The 15,079-nt window shown below is 44.2% G+C and overlaps 1 protein-coding gene across 6 annotated transcripts in view; it reads left to right on the top strand.

Annotated features, from left to right (window-relative positions):
- The window catches only part of MED27 (mediator complex subunit 27), a 198,910-nt gene that overhangs the window by 164,148 nt on the left and 19,683 nt on the right, over positions 1-15,079 (top strand). For 4 of the 6 annotated variants that reach the window (XR_003146997.3, XM_025475563.3, XM_049114966.1 and 1 more), the window contains exons 5-6: positions 2,585-2,692; positions 11,903-11,944. Coding sequence is in view for 4 of the 6 variants with exons in the window: in XM_025475563.3 (XP_025331348.1) it covers positions 2,585-2,692; positions 11,903-11,944 (150 nt within the window). In the remaining 2 variants the exon portion in view is untranslated. The remainder of the gene's footprint in view (positions 1-2,584; positions 2,693-11,902; positions 11,945-15,079) is intronic. The other 2 variants (XR_007413247.1, XM_049114967.1) reach the window with 1 other exon arrangement.

Below are 15,079 nucleotides of genomic sequence, written 5' to 3' on the forward strand. Positions count from 1 at the left end.
GTTTATGTGAAATGATGACCATAGTAGGTTCAGCTAACATCCATCTTCTTGTGTAGATACCATAGAAAGAAGAAAATAGAAAAGGAAAAAAATGTCTTCTTGTAACAAATTTGTAGGATTTACTCTGTAAACAGTTTTCTTCACATCCGGCAGCACCACGAGCTGTGGTCATCATATGCGCATTGCATCCCTGGGACATATTTATCTTTTTTTTTTAATTTTTATTTATTTATGATAGTCACAGAGAGAGGGAGAGAGAGGCAGAGACACAGGCAGAGGGAGAAGCAGGCTCCGTGCAGGGAGCCCGACATGGGATTCAATCCCGGGTCTCCAGGATCGCGCCCTGGGCCAAAGGCAGGCGCCAAACCGCTGCGCCACCCAGGGATCCCCCATATTTATCTTTTAACTGGACTTTTGGACTGTTTGGCCTCCTGCTTTCACTTAGCCCTGCACTACCCTCTACCTCTGATAACCATAAGTCTGACCTCTTTTTCTATGAAATCTATTAATCTTTGATAGTAAAAGGATTGAAAGGAAATCTCCCCAAATGTTAGTGATTTAAAAGAGCAGACTGAATGACTATTTCCTTCTTTTTCACTCTAATTTTAGGCTTTTCAATAACAAAACTATTTATTAGTTAAATTTTTAGTATTCATTAGCTTTAAAATACCAAAATTCACTTGCAAAAATAACAAAAAAAAATATATAAAATTTCTAGTGTATTTAGTGTGGTTTTGTTTCTGAATTCCATCTTTAAAACCTTGACAAATGACAGAAGCAATTTATTGGTTAAAATCAGCCAAACTTTGTTTTTTTAAGGAAATAATGTCTTAAGTTATCTCTGCTTATTAGCAGAGAGTTAAAACAGACAGTTGAAAATGGTGGCCCTGTTGGAGACGGTGTATTGGACCTCCACTGCAGCCCAGCCAGAGGCTGTTAATTTCAGTGCTTATAATTACAAAACTGTGAACTTGATTCTTTTCCTCCCTCTCTCCCTTTCTCCCTGTAGATTGCATGCAAACTAGAAAGAGTTACTGCTCCTACCTTGGTAGTTTGTTGACATCCTTAAGTAAGTGATACCCAGTTACCCAAGAAGTGACCCATTCAATGTTTCATGGTGTAGCAATAGTTGAAAGTACTGTACAGGAATGAGATGTTTTTATTAACCTTCTCTTAAATGTAAATAAGGGTATCCTGTCTGTTTCTTACCCTGTTTGTAATTCTGGACCATTTTAGGAATACAAAAATAGAGAGATCCTCTCAGCACTTAGAAGTTATTGAAGGAACCAGATGCTCAGAATGTTCACTGATATGCAGGACTAACCAAGAGAAGAGGACAGCCCAACAGCAGAGAAGGGAGAGGGTGCCTAAAGGTGGCATCAGCAGCGACGGAGTTTATGTTGGGTCACACAATTAGGATTGGGGCAAGGGCTCTTGTCAGCCCATTCTGTGATATTGGAGCCTCATCGAACAAGCCAGACCACGGGTCCTGTTCTGAGTCCACCTCCAGGGGCTCACCTGGGGAATGAACAATAGAGGCATAGCAAAGTAACCGAAGAGTTACATGAACCCCTAAAAGAGAGGAAGGTGCTATTTCTCTTCTTAATGCTGAGTCCATTCCAGCAAATACAACAGGTTGCTTTTTCTCTGGCATTATATGAAATTGCACTTTTTTTTAGGTGTGTGGGTTTGTTGTTGTTGATTTTTGTGGGGGTTTTTCTTTTTTTTTTTTTTTTAATTTTTTTAATTTATTTATGATAGTCACAGAGAGAGAGGGGGGCAGAGACACAGGCAGAGGGAGAAGCAGGCTCCATGCACCAGGAGCCCGATGTGGGACTCAATTCCGGGTCTCTGGGATTGCGCCCTGGGCCAAAGGCAGGCGCCAAACTGCTGCGCCACCCAGGGATCCCTGTGGGGGTTTTTCATTTTGTTTTTTGTTTTGTTTTGTTTTTTATCCATAATACGTGCTTAGGTTCTAAGAGAGTAAAAGCACTTAATGTATATCCAGGATCATGTTCCTTTTTGGAGATAAAATTCAGCTACTTTCCATTTACCTTCAGAACTTACGTGGTATTGCTTCTCCACTTACTACCAACTATTATAAACAGATAGTTCAGCCAGGCCCGAGCCTTTGGTGCCTGCCTTTAATCTCTCTGTTGTATTCTCCTACATATTCCATGGGTGTGCATAGGGCCATGAGAGAATAGGAAAATAAATGCGTTTACCAAGTCCTAGGATGCCAGAATCTTAGGATAGCCTTTGAAAAAGATCATCTTTCTTAAGACAGAAAAAATTAAAGGAAATTTTACTCTATCCAGCATATATTAAATCTATGGAACTTATCCTGAGATTTATAAGCCAAAAATACAAATAAATTCAGTGTAGTTACACTGCAGGAAGGCCTTGTTGCTCAAAGCCTGTTCCTGATCACTTTCGGATGCCTTCCCTCCAAGGGTTCTCCCATGTGCCCCTCAGCAACAAGAGGGAGAGGTGATCCTTTTCTCTTCACATAATCTTACCCAGCCTCATGCATTCTGCATGTTCGAGTGTAAGCTTTCATGTTTGCATGCATGTGTTTTGACAGGTGACCTTGGGAAAGGTGTTGAAAGTGATTGTTGTCATGCGGAGCCTGTTCATTGATCGAACAATAGTAAGGGGATATAGTGAAAATGTCTACACAGAAGATGGCAAGGTAAGCATTCTGGAGTCTTCTGTTTCATTTTCCTTTATTTTCTCTGTCCCAGAACAAACGTAGTAGAGTCCCAAATGAATGATATTAAACACTAGCAGTCATAGCTGAAATGATCAACAAACATGGTTTATCAGTATGAAGATGAACGTTTTACAGAAAAACATTTCTCTCTCTCCCCTTGCATTTTTCATCAAGCTTCTGCTTTTTCCTTTAAGCTTGATGCCCTTAGTTGAATTTCTAATTTATCACCTTAGACCCCAGTTGCCTCATTAAATGTGTCTTCTGAGGAAATGGATTTCTCTTTCTTTCTTTCTCTTTCTTTCTTTCTTTCTTTCTTCTTTCTTTCTTTCTTTCTTTCTTTCTTCTTTCTTTCTTTCTTCTTTCTTTCTCTTCCTTCCTTCCTTTCCTTTCCTTTCCTTTCCTTTCCTTTCTTTCCTTTCTTTCCTTTCTTTCCTCCCCCCCCCCCCCCCACCCAGTAGTACAGTACATCAATAGCCCAGGGTTTGGCATTGTTGGCATTTTGCTTTTCCTAGAACCATGAGGAAAATTCAAGGTACTTTGACACACAACCTGCTCAGAATCTTTTCCCATGAAATTGTTAACAAGCAGCCCTAAGGACAGTGCTTATCTGCAGCAGTGCATACTGAACACTGCCATTGGAAAAATAGGTTCTTTCCATGGGTGATTTGTTTCATAGAAAGTTCACTGGCGTGAACCCCTAATTTCTCCAGACTGCACACTGTCCATATGGCTCTACAGAGAGCATCAGAGGATGCTAATGGGAGCTGACAGCCTTCATTTGTGTTGGCTTCCAGAGTGTAATGAGTGCTCCGCCTGAGATACCCACCCAGATGCACCCTGGCCACTTCCTTGCACTAAGCCTCTGTCTGCCCCTCTCTCCTGAGCTTTCCTTTCTCTTCATGAATCCCATTAAAATTTTTAAAGTATGCTATAGTACTAGCACTCACCACCCAATGGCCACATTATAATGAGGATAGGACGTTCTTCAAAAAAGTGACAAATGTAGCTTAGCACATAACAGTGTGTTACATAAGAGCTATGACCCATAATGTGATGAGATTTGTGTTTTGAACTAGTAACCCAGCATCTCCACATCCCACACAAGTGTTGTCAACAAGGAAAGCTACTCTTACTTCAAGGACTTTGCCAAGTTCTCATATATCTCCCATTGAAAGCCAAAGCGTTCCTCAAGGGGAGATTTTCTTTTTTGGAAAAACCAGTGTCTTTAGAGCAGGTGTGGAGAATAAAGCATGTCATTGGGGCAACATAGTCTGTGTGTACATGATTCGTAAACCCTGGCAGCAGCTCTGACGAGCAATTCCAGACTAGTTAGCAGCAGGAGAAATGACCCTGAGTCACTGGTCCTGACTGTATAGAGATGAGACCGTATAGAGACCGTTATAGAGATGTGGTTCTTGTTGCCTTTGTTCAAGGTTCACGACTTGTTAGTCACACCTGATATGAATCATAGCCCTTGTCCTCCAGGAATTTACTAGTGCCCTGGGGAGAGAAGGCTAGAAACATAGAAAGCTAATCAACAGTAGCGAGTGTGTGATAAAGTTACAAATTTGGGAGAGGGAGGAAGCATTTCTGATAGATTCTGAGGAGTGAGGGTTTACCTACTTTGTATGATCTCTTTAACACTGTATTTGATGGCCCCATTCTGGAAGCGTCCTAACCAAGCCATGTAAAGCACTTAGCACTTTGCTGCCTAGTCACCACTCAGTAAGGAGCTAATATCATTTTTATTCTGCACTTAAAACAGGAACTTAGAAAGTTGTCACATACATGTGCTTCTAGGATTTCTCTGAGGTTACTCCCCCTCATATGCTTCCGACCATTGTCTCCCCCCACCCCCCATACATACGTACCGTGGTTTCATGTGTCAGCCCATGGAGATCACTCCTGACCTGTGTCTAGGTGGGACCTCTCCTCCCCAGGTGTACCTCATGTTTAGCCCACCCAAAACTTCACTTCTGAAAACCCTGGCTTCTAGAATAAATCCAAACTCCTTAGCAACACATAGAAATGCCAGGTCATCTGGCCCTCCTTTCCTTTCTGACCTTGTCTGCCATCATTCTGTATGTACATTTTGCCTTCCTCTCCAGTCTCTTATGCTACTTGGGGCTCCCACATTGCTTTCACTCATCTACAACCCCTGTGCCATTAGCCTGAGATGCTTTGTCCTCCTCGTCCACCAGACACACTCTTCCCTTCACACTGGCTTACTGCCATCCTCTTTCTCATCCTGTCCCTATTTTCCTAGGGGCTTCTTACATTGGCACAGGCTCTGGAGCTGGCAAGCCCAGGCTTGTGTCTGCTTAAAGCACAAGTTAGCCTCCTCATGAACACATCCTTGGCATTTTGAAGTCTTTTTCTAGGACTAGAATTAGTACATCATGGTTATTTGTTTACATGTCTATCTTGCAATTAATAAGCACACTAAGAGTACTCCACATGTTGGCCTTGTAGGTGTTGTGCTAAGCAAACTTTTCCTGCAGTGGTCATCGAGTCCTAGGTTCTGTTTAAATTAGACTCGTTCTCCAGATAAGGCAACTGAGACCTAGAATGTACAGCAATTTGCCTGCAGTCACACCCCACCAGGCCTCAGACCTCAATCTGCCAAGAGCACCTCAGGGACCCAGACCCTGTCACTCACATGATGCCGTCCCAAGGAGATGCCACAGTGCCTAGAGTGCTGAAGAAGCCCAGGAATATATGGAAGGGGACAATAGAGAAGCCTACTTGGGATGTGCAAGTGCTTACCTGGAATGGAAAAGTGGAGGTCCTCAGGGATGAGGACCAAAAGAAGCAGCAGAGCAGCAGGGATTAGAGTCATAAGTGCATCAGACAATGAAGGAGACATACACACATGCAAGGGCACACAGGCATGTGTCTTCCTAATGAGAGATTAGTGTGGGTTCTCTGTTCATCAGAAAGAAAATGAGTGTGCCTGGGAACCTGAATTCTGTTATGATTCATAACACAAATGTGATACAGGAGGCCTCTTGCTGCGTTTTACAGCTGTGCACATTGGCCTACGTGGTCAGCAGGGACCCTAAAACTGGGAATAGCAAGATCAAGAGGACCAAAGCTTTTGTTGTTTTAAAGACGCGTTAACCACATTTGGCAGAGAAGCTCTCGGAACGACCGCTCTGCCCAGAATCAAGTCCTAGCCAATTTGATTAGCCCCTTGTTTTTTTCAGAGCACTTTGCAAAACCATGCAGGCATTATTAGTGTTCTATTTTTGAGTACTGATGCTGGTTTATGTGGATTTTATATATAGTTATATATGTGTAAGTGTAATTAATGTGTTGAAATGTCTAGCACATCCCAAACAAAATGTAACCTTTGGAAGGAGCTATTGGAGCTTGAGGTGTGGTCCTCAAGAACAAATTGCTGCTTGCAGTTCTACTGTTCCAAACATGCAGCTCTGCATTTGCTGAGCTGGTGCCTGAGTACTTGCCTGGGGGTGATTTGCTGCAGTCTAAAGCACAGCCACTGATATGTGGGCGTGGCTTGGAAAGCCATGGACTAGCTGGGGTCTGAACTGCAACTGCAGAAGTCTGTGTCCCCCAAACCCAAAGCAACTAGCACATCCTAAAAGGTTTAATTATCCCTCTTGCTACAACAGCAACCCAGCGCCACCCTCACCACACACACATACCCCCCATTTCCAGAAGCCAGCAGGTTTTTTCCCATCAGAATCCCAGCAAGGCTATCGCTTTGCACTTTGCAGTAACTACCACTACCACTACCCTGATCGTCTGCCTCTTTACCTGGGATGCATGTTTTTGAGACCAAGTTCCAGTAGACTAATTTCTCTAATAAAATATAAAAATGCTTTAAAACTTACCAACTCGCTATTCACTATAACCAGGGAGGAGCAGAGAGCCATGACTCAGCATGTTAAAAGGCAGATTTAAGTTGAATACCTGGCCATTGTCCTGATTTTATACCCACCAGACTTAACTGAAAAAATAGAAGTGTCTCGGTTGAATTTATCTTATTAGAGGATTTAGGTTATGTTAATGCTATAGCTTCATTAATTACCCCATATCAATAAAAAAAAAGGCAGCTTTTAGCCTCCTAGCGAAAGAGAGGAAAAGAAATAGTGGTATCAAAGGGAACCTTCAAAGACAGCCAGAGCTGTCTCCAGGGTAATTTCTGATCCCTGCATTCTTCCCACTTCAAAGTTGGATGTGTGTGTGTCTGGGGGGGGGGGGGGGGGTCGAGGGGGTTGGGGAAGCTGGAATCTGATTTCTCTAATAAGTGTTGGCATCAGCCCCGTTTGATATTAGATGCAGGGAACATTTTGATTTGTTATAGCCTTTGAAATTGTTCAGACGACCTTCAGAAAAGCGGCCTCTTGTTCCTTCTGGGGGAAGGGGGAAAAGCTGGGGAAGGGGACTCCGGTCTAATTTGCACACCGACGGTGCCCTGAGTTGTGCTTTCAGCAGTTTCTAGTAATAAATGTCTGTCCTGATCGAAAGTGAAAAGTTGAAGAACAACAGACCTGTAACACTAGTTCTTTGGGGAGACTTACTCACTTTTCTATTCTCCGGGGAGGAGTGGGTACATTAAGAAGGTGACCAGGTAGAAGTTTATGTTTTTGTTTTTTTTTTAAAGATTTTATTTATTTATTCATGACAGACACAGAGAGAGAGAGGCAGAGACATAGGCAGAGGGAGAAGCAGTCTCTGTGCAGGGAGCCCGACGTGGGACTCGATCCTGGATCTCCAGGATCAGGCCCTCGGCTGAAGTCGGCGCTAAACCGCTGAGCCACCCGGGCTGCCCAGAAGCTTATGGTTTTGAAAACTTGGGTTATCATGGAGAAACATGCCACCATTGCTGGTTTATGGCCCTCTGCCCCTATGGACGCATCACCTTACAAGGTGAAGATGCTAATAAATAGAAGTTTTAAACATTGAAGGCCTGTGTGAAGCTTATGAGTTTTATTTGGAATTGTCAAGTTTAGACTATTGATGGTATCTTACACTATTTTTTGAAATGAAGAATCGGTAACTTTCTGAGAAGCTGCCAGAATTTTTACTGGCTGCTGAGTGAATTTCAGGGGTGATGATTGTCACATGAGCAGGCCTCGGAGCAGATTTATCATGTTGAATTTCCTCAAGAGTACCACCCACCCCACCCCCCAACCACAACAACTGCCACTGCTTGTCGGGCAGGGGGGCTCGAAGTCAGCCCTCCTGAATTCTAGCTGAAAGGCCATCTTCCTCCCAGGTTGAGGTCTGGGCCTTGTGGCAGCAGAGCTGGTTTTGAATTTTCTACCACATCCTCGTTGTGTGATGTTAGACATTTTACTTAACTTCTCTGAGCCTCTGTGTCCTCATCTGGGAGTTGGGGATGGTTTCATCATCCTCATCCAGATGTCTGGGAGAATGCAACAGCCCTGTGTCCTCAGGCTCTGCACGCAGCGGGGAATCTGCTTATCCCTCTCCCTCTGCTCCTCCCCTCCTCACTCATTCTCTATCTCAAAATAAATAAATAAAATATTTTTTTAAAAAAAGTTAACACAGGTATAGTGCAGGCCAAATGCACTGTCCTCAGTGAATGGTGTCTGCCCTCATGGGTGTGCTGGCGATGCTGATGGCAGTGGTCATTGTCATAGCTGGCATGCCCTTGCCTTCTGATAGTGGGCCATTCTAATTTTTCTTTCCAGTAAGTCAATTTGATTGTTACCATTCTTATTAGTCAAGAGGCCCTTTGACATCTTGATGTTTAACCTGAGAGCAAATATGTCTGTGCTAGAGCAATTGGTTATCTGTGGGGTTTGTTTCCATTTTACCCAAGAATAGAACACATTCCTACCCCCAAAATACTCATTCCAATCCCCAGAGTCCCAGAGGCTGCTCCTAAGACTGCAGATTCAGCCACCAATTACCATAAGGTTGGCTTTTCCATTTTAAGATCTAATGTTTGCCCAGAATACTGAGAGGTGCTTTACTTTCTTTCCCTGACATTGTAGTTCAGAATAATTTCCTGTTCATCAGGCTGAAAGTTTACAGCTTCCAGAATGATCCTTTTTGAATATCACAGCCAGCAAAAATAAATTGGTAGCCATGCCTGCCTTTGCAGCAAATAAGCTGAAGCTAATAAATATTCACTTGGATCAGTCCCGGCTCCCTGAAATGAATTTCTGAAATCTTCCTGGCCCTGAGGAAATGCAGAGCACTGACTCCAGAACACTCACTTACATGGCTTTCTTTGGCATAAATCTAGCAGAAAATCGAGTACAAACCGCCTGCTGCGCCTTCGCGGCAATAGGGGAGCCCATTGTTACCAGTTCCCATTCTTACCCGTGCACACCTGGTACGTAGGGCATATCGTCTAACATCCTTCTGCCCCAGATGGCTGCAGCTATTCCCTAGGGCCCTGAATTATATATTTAAACCGCCTTTCAGAAAAGAGCAGCATGCTCACTTTGAATGAGCTTGGTGTGTTTTGAGAAGCTAACAATTAGGCTGGAGAGTCCACTCTTAATTAAAGTTGTCCACGTTTCTCCCTAGATGATTTCTCTATTAAAACATTCCGCAGATACTGAAGAGTTGCGGTTGGTTATTGGTTTTTTTTTTTTAATAATTGTCTCTTTTAAATAAAAACTATAACTTTTCAGTTTATATGCAGCTTCTTCCTTTTCTCGTTCTCCGTGGCCCCATGTTTATGTCTTGGTCTGCCTACGTATGGTGGGAACAGGCAGGAAGGATAAACAGTGGAGAACCTCCGAAGAAACAGCTGTGGGCTTCAGATGGAAAGGGAGCTGTGCTAGCTCCAAGTTGAGACAATGATATTACTCTTCCTAAAATTTAGATTTCAAATCTTTGGCATCTCCCCGTCATCTTGGTGGTGATTTGGCAGAACTGAGGGATACAAAATATCATTCTTACTCATTCTGCACTCTCTGAATAATCTTTAAGTGCTGCATTTTTAAGCTCGAGGCTCCACTGCGGCACTGGGAACACAGTAGGAATTCGCATTCTCCCTGGAATGACCAGCCGGCCAGCAGTTTTCTTCAGCGGAATTGACAATGTGGGAAATTCCTTCTGTTTCTTTTGAGGTTTCCTTCAGCGTTATCTGGAGGTAACGTCACTTTTCCCCCCTACAAACTGTTCACCTACCAAATTAAAATTCTAATACTTAAAGCCTTTTTTTTTTTTTTTTTTTTTTTTTTTTGATCAAGTGGCTTAAGGCAGGGAGCGAGGGTGGGGTCCAGTGACTAAAAGTTGATGCCACTTTTCTGGAGAGCAGGTTAGCCAGAGTAGGAGAGAGGGATCAATTAGAGGCAGAGGCTTCTCTGGAAATCCAGGAACAAGATGATAACACCAGAGGGGAGAGGGAGAAGTGGACCCATTCGCATGAACCTTCAGGCAGAGTTCTAGTACTTCTCCTGGGCTTGGATCAGCTAAACCTGGCACTCTCCAACAGCAGCCCTGCTGGAGTCCAGAGGGACCTTCTCAGAATCATCCAAACCTCCTCCGTGGCCTGAAAGTTCTCAAACACAGCGCAGTTCACATGAAACTAATTCTGAGCAGGAAGAAGCCAGAGAGAACTGAATGCCTGTGTGCAGACTACCTTTCAATTCCAAGGACCATTTGCAACAAACCAGGTTTTGGTGTTTTCCTCAGAACAAAAACAGAACTCTAAACTTAACCATTGTCAAGTGCAACACTTCACTCCTGTCCTATTAGAGGAATCTTCCCGTGTGATTGTTTCTCGTGTTCCCAGGTGCTCCAGAATCGATAACACAACCTATAGACCATACAGTCGTATCCCAGGTTTCTACCTTGACCACTGGCCAACCCCAAAGGCAGGTTCCAAGAGGCCCATTGAGCAAGTGTTTTAATTTGTTCAGCTCTGGAACTCATATATTGCAGTTGACTTGTTAGTACCCATGGGATATACTGACTCTTCTGATCTGCACTGTCCTTGAGCTATCCTCTAACACTGTATTGGGGACAATTCTGTTTTTGCTATACTTAACTCATAAATTCACAAAACAGTGAGAATGCATTGACGACTTACCATACAAAACTAAAGCAAACGTCCTTTTGGTCAGAATAAGCCACTGACATGCCCTGTACAAGACCAAGTGTGGCCAGAGGAAGACTGGACTGAGTTGACTCCGAGCCCTAACCAAGACCTCCAGCCTACTCCCTTGTGAACTAGAGGTGCCCTAGATCAAGGGTCCCTGGCCTGACTAGCCATCACAGTTACACCACCATGAGGGAACAAAGCTGAAACAGATGAACAAATTCTCAGGCCCACTGTAAACTTACTGATTCAGACACTCCAGGGGAGAAACCAAGGAATATATATCAAACAAAAAACAAAAATTCCCCCAGCAGCTTCTGATGCCAGCCAAGTTTAAGCACTGCCAGGCCATACCATCCATAAAAAGCCTCTCCAGATTGCCATGGACAGTTAAATGGCTCTGAAACATTGTCTCATCATCTGGAAAGTAAGGTTGCTAGTGGGACCAGCCACTGGCTTGTTCTAGGGATTAATTGAGTGTGTGTGGAGGGCGTAGTCGGGTGTCTGGTGTGGAGCAAGTGCTCAGCAACTGGGAGCTGCTAGTTTTTCTCCACTCAGCAGGGACCTGCTGATGCTTATGATATGCTTGGGCCCACACCAGGACAACTCAAGCAAAAGAAAGTTCCAGGTGGTTTTAAGTGCAATAAAAATTTCAAATTTTTGAAAAGATAAGACAACAGGTATGAAAATAATATTTTAGACAAGGTAACTGGGAAATGACTCTCTAATAAGGTGACGTTTGAACTGAAGAATGTTAGGAGGAGCCATGTGAGGGTTTGTGGGGAAAAAGCAATCTGTACAAAGATCCTGAGACAGGATTGACATTGGCATGCAAGGAAACCATGGTAGGAGCCCAGGTAAGAAAAGGGAGCCAGGGACTCAGCTCATGTGGCTGTGGAACAAGTGCCTGATGCTGACTTCCCTATATTCCTTCTGTTGATTTCCTTGTAGAATGGAAATTCTGGTGAAGAGAGAAGAAATTCAGGCAAGACCTTTAATATGCACATGCGATGCCATGATTCTGTTATTCCATAATCACATTTATTATTTCAAGCTGAACGCAGTAGTTCCAGTGTCATCTCTCCAAGTCTACAATTCTAAAATTGATGCTCATGATATTTTCTCCTTCCCTCCAGCTTGATATATGGTCGAAATCCAACTATCAAGTATTCCAGAAGGTAAGCTTAACTTTTCATTTTTTACTCAAGAGGCAGTAATGGAAATATGGATGCTCAAAGGTGAAAACATTGGTCTTAAGTTAGAAGCTTTTTTTTTTAATATTTTATTTATTTATTCATGAGAGAGAGGGAGAGACACAGGCAGAGGGAGAAGCAGGCTCCATGCAGGGAGCCCGATGTGGGACTCGATCCCAGGACTCCAGGATCATGCCCTGGGCCCAAGGCAGGCGCCAAACCGCTGAGCCACCCAGAGATCCCCAAGTTAGAAGCTTTTTAAAAACTGAAAAAAAGCCATACACAAAAGGCTGCTCATGGTATGACTCCATTTATATGACATTCTGGAAAAGATGAAACCTTAGGAACAGAAATCAGATCAGTGGTGTCCAGGCACTGGGACTGAGGGCAGGAGGTTGTCCCCAGTGGGGGGTGGGAAGAAATGTGTTGGGTGATGGAAGTATTCTGTGTCTTAATTGTGGTGATCATGTTCCCACACTCACAGAGCTGTACACCTACTGTAGAGGGAAACTGTAAACTTAAACTTTCCTTCCTGTGGAGGGGAGGTTTCCAGTGAATCTCCATACTTCACTCTTGATCACCGAACACGTTGGGGTTTGCCCCACAGGAACAGGACACAAGCTGGGTATCCTACAGTTTCACTCAGCCTGACACTATCTACCCAGAGACGCAGACCCCAGTCACAAATTGGGTTATTGCCTGTCCTACAGGCAGTAGATCGGAGGTTCCCATGCCCCTCTTCCTTGGGTTCTGTCGGTCCTCCCGAGCAGCTCACAAAACCCAGGGAGATGCTTACTTAGGCTTACCAGTTTATTAAAGGACATGATAAAGGATACAGATGGAGCGACACATAGAGCAAGATCTGGGAGGGCCTCTAGCACAGGAGTTTTGGTCCCCATGGAGTTGGGGTGCATCATCACTCTTGTAGTGGTGTGTTGGCCAGTCTGGAAGCTCTCCAAAGCCCATAGTGCTGGGATTTGAAGGAGGCTTCCTCATGTAGACATAATTGATCATTAACTCGGTTTCCAGCCCCACTCCCCTTCCTGGAAGATGGGGGATGAGAGAAAATTCTAAGTGTCTAATTACTGTAATAATGGCATGGCCTTTCTGGTGACCAGCCCCCACCCAGGTGCCCACCCAGAGTCGCCTCATTAGAACAAGGGGTGTCCCTAGTGTTCTTACCACTTAGGAAATTATTAGGGTTTCAGGAGCTCTATGCCAGGAACCATGGACAGATCAAAAAAAAATATGTGTGCATTTTTTTCTGTTACCTCACACCAACAAAGGGTGAATTTTGCAGTATGGACATCATACTTTACCAAAAAAAAATTAAAACACAGAGGCTTTTGAGTTGTTCCAAGCCTACTTGGTATTTAAGCTCAGTTGCTTAGAGCCCTGTGGTCTCCGTAGGTGCTAGTATGGGCTGAAGGAGGCAGGCTGGCCCTGTCCTCACCCTACCACCACCCCCACTTTACACTGCCCACCTCTTTTTCCAATGTAAGGCTTCCCCATGTAAGGCTATTTCAGAAATGTGAGAAGAAATGTGACTAGAGAAAATCCTTTCCCAGCTTCTGATCATAGAAGAGGGGCCCTTTCCCAGAGCACCCAGAGCAGCTCAGCACCTGGGGCTTATGAGGGCTCCCTCTGTCCCTGCTTTCCTCCAGCAGCACACACAATGGGATTGGTTGTGGTTTCATTCAGTGCCCCAACCAGCCCAGCAACAATCACTTACAGAACTCCTTTGCCAAGGGCCAGGCACGATGCTGGGTGCCAGGAATACAAGCGGACAGACAGGAAGGGAGGGATGGAAGGTAACTCCAGAGAGTTACCTCGAGGACTGCAGTCAAGAACAACAGGAGGGGTTCCTGATGTTGGGGCGGTCACAGGAGGCCTGTAGTGGGCAGGACCTAAACCGAGACTGGCCGCTCATGAGGAGGAACTGGTCATTTGAAAAGCCACAAGGAGAGATTCCCAGGCAGCAGGCTGTTTTTAATTGAGGTGAAATGCTCATAACATGAAATTAACACAATTCTGTGACTTCTGTAATGTTGTGGGACATGCCCCCCCATCTAGTTCCAGAACCTTTTCATCATCCCAAAAGGAAACCCCGTCCCCATTAAGCAGTGAGTGTAGAGCTCCTGTATCAAAGCAGCATAATGGACCAGCTCTCTAATGGTGTTTAATACGTCACTTCACATTGTTCCCTAGACCCCTCACCATGAAAGACTAGGCCGAGGACGGATGCCTACAGCTAGGAGAGAAGTATGAGGCCCAACGCCACACATTTAGAAGCCTGTGAAAGCATTAAAACTTCACGATCTGATGACAGTTGAATGCAACATGCTATCGTGAAGCAGAATAATGAGAAAATGAGCGTAGTCACTAATAAGTAACCAATGTTGGTTTCTTAGCTGTACCAAAGGTCCCAGGTCATGACAAGTGTCAACAGTGGGGGAAACTGGGCTAGAGATACATGGGAGTTGTGCGCACCATCTTTGCAACCTTTCCAGTCCAAAATCAAGTTTATCCTGAAAACAAAATCCTCTTGACTCTTCTAACACTCCTTTACTCAGCTGAACTAGCTAGATGCATAGTGGAGAAAATCACCCCCGACCCTCAGTCAGGAGCCTGAACGGAAGGTGTATGTGGTCATAGGTAGGCTCTAGGACAGGCAGCTACATTTGAATCTTGGCATTCTTATCTAAGTGACCATATACCTGAGGCATTTACTTGTTCGGCATACCTAAAGTCTCAGCCTTAAATACTAATAACTTTGTGCTGACTGCTTTTGTCATTTTTTTTCCCCAGCAGCTGGTGGAAAAGCATCCTAAAGAGAACACTGGTCATTATCCACATCGTGTTTTGCTTTAGTAGTGAGGAACATTAAAGCAGTTTTGTTTTTTTAGCTGGGTTTATCTCCGTGTCCTCTGAGGTATTGCAGTGACTTACCTCCTCCAGGCCCCACAGAGGCAGCCAGTGGCTTCAGGGAGCCAAGAGCACTGCCAACCGGAACTGGTCTTTTAACAATGGCCTCATTTCCATTCAAATACCCCTTGTGAGGGAGGGGCTTGCACATGCTTGCCTTTGCAGAGATACCTTTTTTTAATGTTCTGTGTAGAA

Source organism: Canis lupus, chromosome 9 (assembly GCF_003254725.2).
Source record: "Canis lupus dingo isolate Sandy chromosome 9, ASM325472v2, whole genome shotgun sequence".
Lineage (NCBI taxonomy): Eukaryota > Metazoa > Chordata > Mammalia > Carnivora > Canidae > Canis > Canis lupus.